Source organism: Peromyscus leucopus, chromosome 7, assembly GCF_004664715.2.
Source record: "Peromyscus leucopus breed LL Stock chromosome 7, UCI_PerLeu_2.1, whole genome shotgun sequence".
NCBI classification, from domain to species: domain Eukaryota; kingdom Metazoa; phylum Chordata; class Mammalia; order Rodentia; family Cricetidae; genus Peromyscus; species Peromyscus leucopus.
In genome coordinates, this window is record NC_051069.1 from 108,944,729 (window position 1) to 108,959,591 (window position 14,863).

Consider the following 14,863-nt stretch of genomic DNA (forward strand, 5'->3'; position numbering starts at 1 on the left):
ACAATTTCCAAAATCCATCGAATCAGGTAGATTTCCTAGGGGGGAGGGGGAAGCAAGAATTTAAGAGAAATAAGGATTCACTTTATTTTTCTTTGCTGAATGTTAGTTAAATGTTTGACAAGCAGCTGGCTCCCTCCAGGAATCCCTGTTGTGCCCAAATGCCTGATGCTGCCGTATCTTGTGAGCTCTCAGAGAAACAGCCAATTTGTATTTTATAAATGTAGTCTGAAATGTAGATGTTTGATATGAAATCTCTCTCACTCTTTTCTATTTAACAGGAGTAATTGTTCGTTTGTCTTTTGCTAACGTGTGCCCCTTTGGTTCAGGTTAGTTCCAGAGCCTTCCATTAGCTGTGGAACAGAGATAAAAAGAACAAGGCTGGGATGAGCTGCTCATACATGTGGGGAAACTCCAAACTAAACATCCCCCATATGTGTGTGCATACCTGTACATGTGAAGGCCAGAGATCAACGTTGGGTGTCTTCTTGGTCACTCTCCATCTCACCCTGTGTTCACTGGTGCTTGCTCTGGCTTTAGTCAGCAGGACAATCCCTTTTGCAAATGAGTCCAGTGGAAGATGCCAGCAGTCTCTCGACCTTCTGTTTCTGACCCCTGTGCGCTCTCAACTGTTTCTGTCAACATATCACTCAGGCCCATCTCAATCATTTCTTCTGCTACGTCACTGGTCCAGCTTTGACCAGGAATTGTCTCTGTCTTCCTCCTCCAAACCCTCACTTTCTTTGAGTCCCATCATTGTTTTGATACAGGAAACCAAGCCACCATTTCTAAATTCAACTGATATAATGTAGATTGCATTCAACACTCTTTTCTGGCCTCTGTTGGTACCTCACACATGTACATATACATGCACACAGATATAGACACACATAATTAAAACAAAAATACATTTTTCAAAAATACTTTCTCCATTTTTATCTCCATCACCCTGGTCTTGGTGGCCTCAGTCTCTGTAAATGGCACAGAAGGACTTAGCCAGGGTCTCTCCAGTGGTCCAGCTTCCTCTTCATTCTGTCAGGGGATTTCTTCTGACACAGTTCTGAGGGCCTCCATGTCCACCATCACCCAGTGAACATGGCCACAGCGCTTTTCTCATTCACCTCTGAACACTTCTCTCTAGCATGGCATGAAGGCTCTTTAGAATCAACACCAGCCTCCCACCCCCACCCCCCAGCTTAATCCCTTCTCAAACATGTCCCACAATGTGTCTGAACTGTTACAAGAGGTGTCTTCTCCATCTAGTGTCTTCCCACACACGTTGGTAACTCCAGTGCATCCTTCCAAAGCCATGGGCAGGCACAGCTGCTTCTGTACATGTCCACCACCCAGACCCCCCTCCTGCTGCCTGACACTTTACACATCTGTCTGTAGCACCTCCACCCTTTGCTCTGCAGCTCGGGCTTGTGGTTTTCTTTCTGTCCCAACACCTGGCAGGAAAACATATTAGAAGTTAAAAGAGTGAGCGAGCAAGCGAGTGAGCAAGTGAGTGAGGGAGCAAGCGAGTGAAGGGTTCAACAATAAAGGAACCAATTTGATCTTTCTCTTTTGTTAGCATGTGAAATGAGCAATTTACCGGAACTGTAGTGATTCAGATGAATTAAAAATGCACATTTTTGGTAAGAAAAACTTTGTGAACTCGAGTTAACACAGCCATTAGCATCTTCCAAGGCAAAGAAGATGTGGTGTGCACATTGAGTTGGCATCTTTTAAGATTGCTTTCTTCTGTTTTTATATTTGAATCAGTGTGTTTAACACCAATTTATGCTTATATTATTACTCAACATTTAGCTGAAACTATTTAAATTACTCATTGGAATTTATTTCTAAAGACAGTCTGTGCCTCATTGTTTACAGTCAAGCACCACATAATAACATTTCAGTCAGTGACAGGCCACATGTACAGCCCATCAATTAAAATGGAGCCAAGAAATCCCCACAGCTTGGCAACATCATTGTCTTCATGAGGAGAGTCCCGTTAGGAAGTCATGGTTTCCCTGAGTTCAGACTCTGGGGGCACATGGAGTCAGTTGCAGACATGGGGAGGTGGTAGAGGTAGCCACAAAAAGTTACGAGTGACTCAAAGAGCTTGAAAGGTAAGGCACATCGTCCTGCTTCGGGTCTCTGGTGTTTCTGATTCCTGGTATGTGTGTGCGATGCACACACATAAAATGTAGGTGAAATAACAAACTGTTCTGTAGATTTCTCGACGGCTCCCTCTGTGAACTTAGATTTTGAGACGGAATCTGCAATGAACAGGGCTATGGAGGATGGACCACACAGGGCTACTCCTAAGCGGCCCTCCCCGGTCAGTCTGCCATCGCTGACAGGCACCTCCTTCCATGGACGAATCAGATATGACTGTGATTAAGTGGGAATTCACGTTCAGTGGCAGTGAAGGATGCCCCAGATGTCAGGAGGTGCCATGCTCAGAGCTGGAACCCTGTGCCCTCAGAGAGGGAGAGAATGGAGCTTTAGACATTTCTGTTTTGTTTACCATCATCTGCAGAGTGATGGACAGCTCGGTTCCTCCTGGGAGATGGAAGGTTTTGTTGTTTTTGCTCAAGGTCAGAGCTACGTCAATAATCCCACAACAGGGGGACAGTCCTCTAGGGAAAAACATCTATTTCTACAGCTGCCACATGATACACGTTTGGACCAGCCTGGGGCGGGGTGGGGGTGGGGGTGTGTGGGGGGGTATGCCTTGTGCCCAGTCAGGCTTCACAGAAGAACCTGTTGTCTGTGTGTGTTAGTGGGTGAGTGAGAAATAAAGTCCTTGAAAAATTCGGATGTGTGCCTATCTCTTCTGCAGAAATAAATATAAAGAGAAGGGATGTGTGTGACATGGAAACGGCACAGGAGGCCATTTAAAAAGTGAGAGTTTTCAGATGGGGGTTTTAGAGCCAGCCTTAGCCACCTTCCCTCCATAACTGCAGCGCCCCTGACCTTGGCTTCCAGTGCGTACCCCACTTCCTCCATAACTGCAGCGCCCCCGACCTTGGCTTCCAGTGCGTACCCCCTTCCTCCATAACTGCAGCGCCCCCGACCTTTGCTTCCAGTGTGTACCCCACTTCCCTCCATAACTGCAGCGCCCCCGACCTTGGCTTCCAGTGCGTACCCCCCTTCCCTCCATAACTGCAGTGCCCCTGACCTTGGCTTCCAGTGCCTACCCGAGCCGACCGCATCTATGTGATTGAGCCTCCCTTCCAGGCAGAGCCCACTGTGAGCCAGGCTTCCCCTGGCAGCCGCTGATAACGGGTAAGGTCGAGTCTGCCCTTCTGGTCTAGCCCCTGCCCCTTCCCTGTTTTGCCTTACACGCTCCCTGCTGAGAGAAGCCTCCAGAAAACCTACTGGAATCTGCAGTCCTGTGTATCAAGAATCCAAACTCCTCAAGCTCAACTGACTTGTAGATTATTCATCGAGCTGTTTTGACCCTTCAGGCTTGCTTTCCAGGATGCTTCAGCGCACTTAATGTAGTGTTTCTGAAATCTGGTATACGCTAGCCGACTGGAGGCTCTTACCCTATTACTAACCGTGTAGCTTTCGGTGACTGAGCTGACCGCCTGCTCCACTTCTCAGGATCGAAGCGGCATCTTTGATGAGAGGCTCACTCTGTGCTGTCCCTACTGTGTGCACATGTTCCTTTCTCCCTTGTAGAATGATAGGCAGTCTCCCCTCACCACTAAAAATACTAGTAGGGTGTAATGTTTAGGGGAAGGAAGGGGAAACATTTCCAATCTACATGTCTGATAAGGAACTTGTGTCCAGAACACATCAAGATAGCCTACAAAACAGCAAACAAGACAAATACTCTCTCCCATTGGGAAACTGAGGTGTGGGTGACTGATAGGCCACGAAAACGTGCTCAGTATCATTACGTCCATCATTTTCAGAGCTCACATCCTCTAAGATGACGACCATTAGGAAAAGGGGACAGTCATAGTGAGCGTGTGGAGATACTCAAGTCTTCCCAGCAGACCATGGGAAAGACAGGGGTGTTTAGAAAACATGTCTAGTAGTTTTCCAAGTACAGTTACCAGTCATACGGCTCAACTGTTCCATTCCTGTAACTGAGATGTGGCCACACAGAACTTGAATATAAATGTTCATGCCAGGATTAACCATAATAGCCAAAAGTAGACATAATTTGATGCCAGCCATCTAACGACAGATAAATAAAATATGGCACATGCAGACATGAGGTGTTGTTCAGTAGCACAAAGGCTCAGGGGACATTGCGGAAGAGGAGGCAGAAGAAGAGTAAGAGCAGGAGTGTGGGGAGGAGAGCCTCGACTGCTGGCCTCTGGACATGGCACAGCTGATACACACGTTAACTCACACCTGCTGTGGTTGTCCACACCAGATCCCCACAAGATCAAGAGAGTTAAAAATCCCAGCATGGAGCAGGGAGGGCCTCTACACACCCACCCACACACAGCCCAAAGGAGCCAATGACAACTGATGGTTGTTGAGAGAGAGCTGCCCTTTGGTGGGTTGCCCATGCCCAGAGGGTGGTCCCACAACCATTACATATGGCAACGCTAACTGAACTTAGTGAGTTATAGAAGAGAGAGAGAGGGACGTGAAGTTGGTTAGTAGATAAGTTGTTGGGGGAGCTGGAAGGTATAGGGCCTGGATATGATCGAGATACATTGCATACATATATAAACTTTTCAAAAATAAAAATAAATACATAAGGCCAGGCAGTGGTGGCACACACCTTTAATCTCAGCACTTAGAAGGCAGAGGCAGGTGGGTTTCTGTGAGTTAAAGGCCAGCTTAGTCTACAAAATGAGTTCCAGAGCAGCCAAGGCTATACAGAGAAACCCTGTCTCAGAAAACAAAAAACAAAAACAAATAAATAAAGTAATAAATAAGATCTACTAAAAATAAAGTTTAATACCAAAGAAAACTTAATACAGTAATGTACTACATACTTTGATCAGCAATGGGCCACAGCGATGTGATTGGTTGTCATGACGCTGAGAAATTTTCACAGCCTGGTTATCTCATAGCTCTGTTGACTTGAGACACATCACATGATGTAGTAGCAGGATCATGTAATCATAATAGTAGTTGAAAAAAAAGCTTCTATCCCTGCTTAGGAGACCCCAGTTTTGTAGCAGGGAAAGAACCCTACTAGCCAGTTCAGAGTCATGGGGCTACTGTCAGTTCCTACCCTTGTCAAGGATGTGGCTCCAAGGATGTTTGGGGCCACTCCTCCTTCTTAGGGCTCCTCCTATCTATCCCTTTTGCTGACCTCACAGGGGTGCACGAGCTATAAGATTTTACCTCACTGTAGCTGGCTGCATGCCCAGGTGACCAGGAGCTTTTTGATGAGAGAAGAATGGTCTTTCATCCAGATTGGAGTTACATCTCAGATCTGCCAGAGGATCCTTACTGACTCCTGTTGATTTGAAAGCTTTTCAAACCTCTGGCTGCGCTGGTCTCCAGGGGTGTGAAGTGGAGCCAGGGCTGCATTAGATTCTCAGCAGGGCTGTTGTGAGGATTAATGTTTTAGCAGAAGCAATCTTCTGCCCCTCTAAAAAGACATTAATGAAGTGAAAGGTTTTATTCTGCAAGATTGCTTAATTTTAGTTGTGATTTATACCTCCATATAGTAGTGTCTGAAGTAGATGTGCTTGGGTTTTCATGATGCCCAGGGGTACTCCAAATTAACCCACCATTCAGAGTTCCTCTGTGGACATAAGGTCAAGGATTGGTGTTGTTTGAATCTTAGGTGGTCTTTTAATAAAACAAACAAACAAAAAACCCACAGCCAGACATCAGTGTGCAAGCTGAAAGATCAGAGAAGCAGAACAGCCAGCCACTAGTTCTTACCTCTACAAAATCCTCAGCCTAAAGAGAGTGAATTCCTGTTTCCTTACACCTTATATGCACTTCTCTGCCCAGAAATTACTTTTTGGGATTAAAGGCGTGTGTGCTTCCCAGCACTGGGGATTAAAGGTGTGTGCCACCACTGCCTGACCTCTATATCTAATCTAGTGGCTGGCTCTGTCCTTTGATCCCCAGGCCAGTTTATTAGGGTACACACTGTGTCACCACAGATTGGTCCCTCTAGGGGCAGGTCAGATGGGTCAGTGGGGAAGGGGTCTGCCTTACAAGAATGAGGACATGAGTTCAGATCTCCAGAACCAGCATTAAATTTGGATGTGGTGGTGAGCGTCTGTAATCCCAGTGCTGGGAAGGTGGAGACAGGAGGATACCCAGAGCTCATTGGCCAGCCAGTTTAGCCAGTCAGTGAGTTCCTGTAAGGCCCAGTAAGAGACCCTGTCTCAAAAAATACAGTGGAGAGAAGCAATGGAGTAAGACACCAATGTGTTTTTTAAAAACATTTTATTAATATTTGATAAATTTATGTAATATATTTTGATCATATTTATCCCAACTGCTCCTTTTAACTCCTCCCAGATCCACAACAACATCCCTAACCCTACCTCCAATTTCATATGCCTTTAAAAAAAAAATTAATAATTCACCAACTCCACCTGTGCTGCCTATCTACTTCTGGGCATGGGGCCATCCACTGGGGTGTGGCTGACCTGACAGGGGACACACCCTCCTTCCACAGAACCCATCAGCTGTTCATAGCTCTTCAGTTAGGTTAGGGACTCATGAACCCCTTCCCACTCCATGCTGGGGCGCTGACGGCCTTGATCGAATGCAGGCCACCACAGCTGCTCTGAGTTCCTGAGAGCAATGGTCCTGTCATGTCCAGAGACTCTGTCTCTGGTCCTCCTGATCTCTGGTTCTTAAAATCCTCCTTCCACCTCTTCCATGACTGTCTCTGAGCCTTAGGGAGAGAAGACACTCAAGAAGACCCCTCCCACACACCCCTTTGAGATCACATTTCAAATATTGACATTATGACTCATAACAGTAGTAAAATTACAGTTAGGAAGTAGCAATGAAATAATGTTATGGTTGGGATCACCACAGCATGAGGAACTGTATTAAAGGGTCGCAGCATTAGGAAGGTTGAGAACCGCTGCTCTAAAAGAAGATTCTACAAGGGCTGGGCACACGCAGGGGCTGGGGCCAGGTGTTCTGGGCTGACAGCCCCACCTGATGTTTTTTTCTGCCTCACTTTCTCCCCTTTCTGGTTTGCAGTGAGATGAAGCAGAGGCTGGCCGAGGAGAACAGCAAATGCAGCATCCTCTCGAAACACCAGAAATTCGTGGAGCGCTGCTGTATGCGATGCTGCTCGCCCTTCACCTTCCTGGTCAACGCCAGGCGCCGCTGTGGGAGTGCAAATTCAGCGTCTGCAAGAGCTGTTGCTCCTACCAGAAGCTCGAGAAACTATGGGTTTGCTGCGTCTGCCAGCAAGCCAGGTGAGTGGCTGCGTACTGGGAGGGCTGGGCTGTTGGCATCACCACTTCCTCCCGCTGGGTAGGACCAGCGTTGATAGACAGGTGTGCCCAGATCACTAATGCCAGCCAAGAACCATCAGAGAGGGATGAAAGGGGCCACGGGAGAACATGAAGGAGGCTGTTAGAATGAAAGATACAGCTTCTGCCATGCTCTGCCCACCCTTTTAAAGTTCCTCCCCAAGTCCTCCTTTCATTCTTTCCTAAGTGTCGTGGGTTCAATGAAATTGCACTGTACACTGGAAACATGAGTGAACTGGGTGGGGTCCTAATAACTCAGATGCATGCCATGAAGGGACACACAAGTACCAGCCTCCACATATGTTACCACAGGAGGTCCTGGTCAACTTTTCCATTGACTGTGGGAACACTAAGCGTAGGCTAGCTCGCAGTAGGGTTTGGAGAAAGCCTCACAGGGGCCAAGAAATGAAAGCAGGATTGTCAAGGGTAAAACACAGTCAATATGTGCAAGGCTGGATGGGATGCTGCCACTGCGTGAGTGGAATGACAAGGCTGTGATTCACAGTCTCCCTGTGATGCGCAAGTACCCGCATCTGATGGGCTTGTTAGCTGCTTTCTAGATCTGCGGATTCTCGTGTCTGTGCAGTTCACTGTCATTAGCTCTGTGCGCATGACCAAAACAGGCTGGCTGTGCCCGAGCACACAGAGAGCCGGCCTTGCTGTCTTGCCTTTCCTCGTCCCCGTCTCCTCTCCCCGCTGTCTTGCTTAGATTCTTTAACACACGGTCCTAGCATTTTCCTGGAGAGCTAGTTCATGGGGATAGCAGCTGAGTGGGTGAGTGGCCTCTCCAAGGAAGCAGGCTCCGCTGCACTGAAAAGAACCAAACAGCTCAGAGATGCCAGCCACACTGGAAAGGTGGTTTGTTCATTATCCCATGTCCACGCTTGGGTGCCCCCGGCCCTGTGCTTTGAACAGCTTGACCCTGTCTCATTTCCACACGGAGGCTCAGTAGACCCGGAGAAGTCTAGGACAAAAGAAAGACCCATGGTAGCTGACTGTTGTGAGCATGACGAGCTGTGTCATAGACAAACATGTTTGTGTCTTTCCACAATGTCAGGATGGGTTAACAAATTCAGAGGGTGTGGTAGTTTCAGCAACAACGATTTATCAAATAACTGTGTTTTGCTTGATGACCTCAGCTGAGGGGAAAATGGTTTCTTTTATTCCAATCTTAATTACTCATATTAACTCTCAGATCACACACCACACTGTCTGTCTATGTATGTATGTATGTATGTATGTATGTATGTATGTATGTATGTATCTATCTATCTATCTATCTATCTACCTACCTACCTACTTACCTACCTACCATATGTGTGTGTGTGTGTGTGTGTGTGTGTGTGTGTGTGTGTGTGTGTGTAGCTTACAGATGCCTCAAAGGATTAAAGAGGCAAGAAGTATCAAAGAGATCTGGGAAACTATTAGGAGTCCAAGAGAGTCTCAGGGAGGCGAGAGGACCAAGCATATGGAGGTCTCTGGAGGGAGGCGAGAGGACCAAGCATCTAGAAGTCCCTGGAGGGAGGCAAGGGGACCAAGCATCCAGAGGTCCCTGGAGGGAGGCGAGGGAACCAAGCGTACGGAGGTCTCTGGAGATGTTTTGGCTGCTGCTATAGGCTCAAGGGTCATAGCTCAGCTGGAGGCTTGAGGTGAAGCAAAAGACAGGATCAGGGCCTAATGAATGAACAGACGGACAGATGGACGACAGGTCCAGACAGGTGAGCAAGAGGACAGGCAGACGGCAGCTGGAGTATGCTGCCACAACAAAAGGGGCAGAGCTGAGCCGAAGCCCAGAACAGCGGTGAGTTCTCTGCCTGTCGTCCTCTTGCACACACTAAGTGGTCAGGTGACAGGCAGCAGGGGTGCCTCCATCTCACTGTTGGGTTCCACTGCCTTGCAGGTCCAGGTGAGGGGTGAGACCCTTTCTTTAAATGAGTCCATTGTTCTTGGATCTGGCTTTCTGGATATGGCTGTAATACACCCATGTGCTCCTGTGGCCCACTTCCTGTTCCAAGGCAATGACTTACCAGTCGGTGCTAGATGGGTGACCCTGTCACCCAGGAGTGAGACCATCCTCCATCCTTAAATAGCATCGATGCTGCTTGTAAAATGGAGTCTGTAGTTGGTTGTTTTATTACTCTTTTGGTTCTTTGGGGGCATGCCACTCAGCTCCCAAATAAATCACACACAGAGGCTTATTATTATTTATAAATGCTTGGCCTTAGCTTGGCTTGTTTCTAGCCAGCTTTCCTTACTTTAAATTACCTCATCTACCTTTTGCCTCTGGGCTTTTTCCTTTTCTGACTTCTGTAATCTTACTTTTACTCTTACTCCATGACTGGCTGTGTGGCTGGGTGTCTGGCCCCTTCTTTTCTTGCTTCTTGATCTCTCTTGCTTCCTCTTGCTCCCTTTTCTTCTTCTATTTATCCTCTCTGCCTGCCAGCCCCACCTCTGTATTAGACAGACCATGTGGTTTAGGCAGGCAAAGTAACACAGCTTCACTGAGTTATTAAACAAATGCAACATATCTTTGCATCATTAAAGCAAATGTTCCACAGCATAAACAACTGTAACACATCTTAAAATAATATTCCACAACAGGAGTCTCCCAGAGCAAGGCACAGGCTGAAACACACAACACAACACAGAGTATCTTAGAGCAGGAACAGCCTGGTCTCAGCAGCTGTGCTTGGGAAGGATGGTGGGACTGGCCCAGTCTTACAATTCTTAGTGAGCACAAGGCCAGGCATTGAGATAAGGAAGGTGCATACTGGGGTGGAGGATGGCTCAGCAGTTAGAGCACTGACTAACTGGACCCAAAGGACCTAGCTTTAGTTCCCAGTGGGTGGTGCTCAGCACACACTGGAAATGGTCTTCCACCCTGAGGTCGGTGCTGTGCACTGGAATGGCCCTCCACTCTGAGGTTGGTGTAGCCAGAAGTTTCTCCAGTCCCACCTGGCCCCACAGTCCAGATGAATCTCTTCCACCCATGGTCCCACAGCTGCTTATAAAATAATCACTCAGAGACTTATATTAATTAATTACAAAATGTGTGGCCTACGGCTCAAGCTTCTTGCTAACTAGCTCTTATAACTTAACTCAGCCCATTTCTATTCATCTATGTATCGCCACGTGTTCTGTGGCTTTACCTGTCTTATTACATGTTGCTTCTTGGATGGCAGGCTAGTGTCTCCTCAACTCTGCCTTTCTCCCTGTCTCTCTCCTTGGATTTTCCACCTGCCTCTGAGCTGCCTTGCCATAGGCCAAAGCTGATTTATTTATTAGCCAATGGGAACAACACATATTCACAGCATACAGAAAGACATCCCACAGCAGGTTGGTGCCCTACACCAGTGATGGTCCTCCATCACCCTGAGGTTGGTGCCCTACAATGGGGGTGGTCCTCCATCCCTGCACTGGGGGTGGTGCTCCACACACACTGAATGTGACACTCTGCTCTGGAAACTCATTCTAATGAGAAACCCAGTGTTGTCCTCTGTTGAAAGCAGCTCCAGGAGGAAAGGACAGGTTTGGAAGACCCTTGAGGTTCTTTTCTATAAGGTAAGTCTACTTGCTTTACGTGAGACAGATTTGCAGTTGAGCCCTGAGTAACTACTCATGTATTATGTGATTCTTGGCAAGTTATTCAATGTTAGAATTTGGAGAAAACAATACCCACTCAGAAGCTGTAACAGAAAAGGGGGGATGTAAACCACTTAGCTCTGTCTTGGCTGTGATTACTTACCACTGTTCCTCTGTTGCTGTCTTTCTAAGGTCCTCAAGTATGTATTTTCCTAATAAAATATTAAGTTAGTGTGATCGCCTCTGAGCAGAAGTCATTTCCTCCATTTGTGGTATTTCTTTATTTAGCACTATAAACATAGTTTTGTTTTTATAAAATCAGTTCATTTCCCATGTCACTGTGACCGTTCTCGGGTTTGCAGTGTAAGATGATCACACATGAGTCAGGTGTCAGATGGTCACTGGCTGGAGGATCTTTGTCCTCTTGGGTCTATATCAGGCGTTGGATTGATAGGTTCACTCCAAATTCTATCTTTTATTTGAAATATATCTTTAAAAGTGCCTTGCTTTACATTTCAGCATCCCCAGGGGGCTGAGCAATGTGTGCAGGAGACAACAGTCTCCCAGCAAAGAGCTGGTGGAATTATTTGTGCTATATCACATTGTGCATTGCATCTTCCTGCTCCTATAATATAGCAGAATCGTCCAGCTAAGTTAGTGCCATGTGGCTAATATCTTATACTTGACCACAGGGGGTTCTGGGTAACCAATATGGCCAAGTTGGTGAGCTTCAGATTTGTTAAGAGACCCTGTCTCAGTAAGTGAATGAATGAATGAATGAATGAAGTAAAGAAAGCTAGAGGAAGACACTCATTGTCAGCTTCTATCCTCCACATGAATGCACACATGTGTGCACAGATGCACCTACACATATACATATAAACACTTAAACACACATGCACACAGAAGGCCATCCTTGGCTACACAGTGACGTCTAGATCAGGCTGGCCTGGACTCGATTAGACCCTGTCTCTTTAAAAACAAAACAAAACAAAGCAAAACAAAACAACACGGTAAGAGTTTGTGACCTCTTACCCAAATGATAAACTAAACTGTCACAATCCTGTGGAAGCCCCTGAGTGCTCCCCTTTCCCCAAGGATCAACCATTTGGAAATGTGCTGGTATTAATTTATTCCTTCATGCTGTTAGTGTAACTGAAATCATGTTTTGATTTACAAAATCCTTAAGCAATACACCCAACAGTAACCTCTTTGTAAAACTTGTATCATGCTCTGTCTGTCTGTCTGTCTGTCTGTCTGTCTGTCTGTCTGTATCTATCTATCTATCTATCTATCTATCTATCTATCTATCTATCTATCTATCTATCTATCTATCTATCTACACACACACACACACACACACACACACACACACACACACACCACTGTCATTTTCCCACGTGAATCTGTTCCAGTTTGCCATGTTTAATCTGTGTTGACGCTGGCAGTTCCTTTATGCTGTGCACAGTGCTCGCCCATGTTCCCCACGTTCACTGTGTGCTCATCCTCCTTTGCAGGCAGATTGGCACCGTATGATCAGTTTGGGGCAGCAGACTCTGATCACACAGGCTGTGGGTGCTAAAGCTGAGGCAGTTAGCCAAGACGACTTGGCTTTCTTATGGGGATGTGAGGAGTCTTTTGTTTAGACTGTGCATCTGGAAGACGGTGAAGTCAGCATTAGCTGGAATTTCAAAGTGATTTTTGTGGAGAGGAGCCTTCTGGCAGCTGACATTAAATATGTAAGATGAGAAAAGTATCCCTTGTGGTTTTTAGGCAAATGGGTGTTGGAAGTTAAGAGGAATGCGTATCTACCCTGACTGAGAGGGACACTTGCATCACTTTATCGTTTGCGTATTTGTGTTTCTTGGCTTTGGTGCTACAGAACAGCACTGATGGAATCTTGCCCTTTTCTCTTGTACACTTCTGTGGCCTGTCCTTTCCAGGACACACAGCCAAGCTTGGCTTTCCCCTTGGAGTATACACACACCCTATCCTGCTGAACATGGACCAAGTGTGCTCCAACAGGAGACTGGTCCAGTCCTCACACTCTGTACAAGAGTCACTGTGCCACATTCTTGCTAATAATTGGTTTAAAGTGTATTTTGGCCGGTGGATGTGTGTGCTGTGTGTGCGTGTGTTCAGATGCACGTGGGGCACACACGTATGTGTGTGTGTATGAAAACCCGCGATTGGCACCTGGTGCCCCCTCTCATTCTCCGCCTAACACACCAGTGCAGGATCTCTCACACGGACTCTGCTACTCCAGCTAAGCAGCTCACTCTGGGGATCTCATCCCCACCTCTCAGGTGCTTGCATCACCCACACAGTTTTTATGTAGTTTCTGATGAGCCACGCTCTGGTCTACACACTTACACAGCAAGTGCTTTACCTGAGCCCCAGCCTTAAAATATATTTTTAATTTTTGTGACTCTGATAGATATAAGGCTTCTAGTTTATTTAACTTACAAAACACAAGTTAAATTTGCATTTTTTGTTTTATATATAGATTTATATATTATTATATATATGTGTATATATATGATCTATATATACTTCTCAGGCATGTATATTTTTTCTTGATCAATCGTGTATTTATAAACTTCACTCATTCTTTTTTTTAATGACAAGTAGAGTTCTCTTTAGATGACTGACATCAGCCCCCAGCTATGACCTGTCCTTTCCTTTTTATGTATAGTAATGACTGTGAGCTTCTAAGGTGTGGCTCCCTCTGTGTTGCCTTGTTCATATTCCCTTCCTTGGGAACGCATGCTCTGAGAGGGGCCACCAATAAACGTTCACAGTCCGCATTCACTTTCTTCTCCTTGGTCTAGCCCAGGTGTCTCATGGTTGCCCTGTGAAGGCTAGACTAACTCCTGTTCAAAACTAGCTGGACGCAGAGATTGACGGTCACAGCCATCCATTCCAAGAATGGAAGCTTCATGGTGGTCCAAGTGCCCAGGGAGCAGAGGGAGTGGACTGTGTCCTCCTAATGGTGTCTAGGGGTAGAAGAGGGTCTCTTCGCTGAAACTGGAGCTCACCTAAGCTAGGCTGGCCAGCGAGCTTCAGGGACTGCAGATGTCACTCATCGTGTGGCTTTTCACGGTGTGCAGAGCCTCGTGCTTGCACACCAGGCACTTGGCTGACTGAGCCAGATCCACAGCCCCTATAGTATACATTTCTAAAAACTTTTTTTAATGAAATGATGAGAACAATATTAAAATATCAGCTACATTTTATTTTAAAACAAATATAAAGTCTAGAGAATGTGTGATGTTTAGGAGACCAATACAGAATACCTTGGGCATCAGAATCTTGACTATCAAATCATATCAACGTGATTTTAATAAAATTCCGATGTGTTTTACATTGTAAGGTCCTGTCATTGAGATGTCTCATAAAAACAATATATAGCATGCTTGCCAGACACCAGAGGGAAATAAGCTGTCATTATAGCTGCCTGTTCCCTATAGGCATGGCTTTGTGTGAAAGGGGCTGACTGACCGTTGAGTTCTGCGTAGGGCTGTGTGTCCTTCCCATTTAACTCTCCTTGGCTAATTAGCTCTTGTGACATCTTTATCCATCATGATACAGCAAGTGGAAAAAGGTTCCTGTGCTCAACAGTCTCCTTGCACAGGATTGTGGGTAAGACAGAAAAGCTTCCGAGTACTGGAGCTCCAGGTAGACTGAAGTATTGGAGGTGAAACAGTCTTAGGGGAATTGACGTGATGGCCATGCACCATGTGGACAGTCTCCCTACCCAAATTTCACAGGAAGTGTAATCTTGAGGAAATGTCAAACATGCTGAGGCACACTGTAGAGTAAATTGTTTTAACTCCTCAAAATTCTGGTGTTGACAA

General features: G+C 46.2%; 1 protein-coding gene across 1 annotated transcript in view; it reads left to right on the top strand.

Moving 5' to 3' along the window:
- The window catches only part of LOC114681281 (myosin VIIA and Rab interacting protein), a 198,096-nt gene that overhangs the window by 96,062 nt on the left and 87,171 nt on the right, over positions 1-14,863 (top strand). The window contains 2 exon segments of the mRNA XM_028854725.2: positions 7,147-7,280; positions 7,283-7,367. Coding sequence (XP_028710558.1) covers positions 7,147-7,280; positions 7,283-7,367 — 219 coding nt within the window.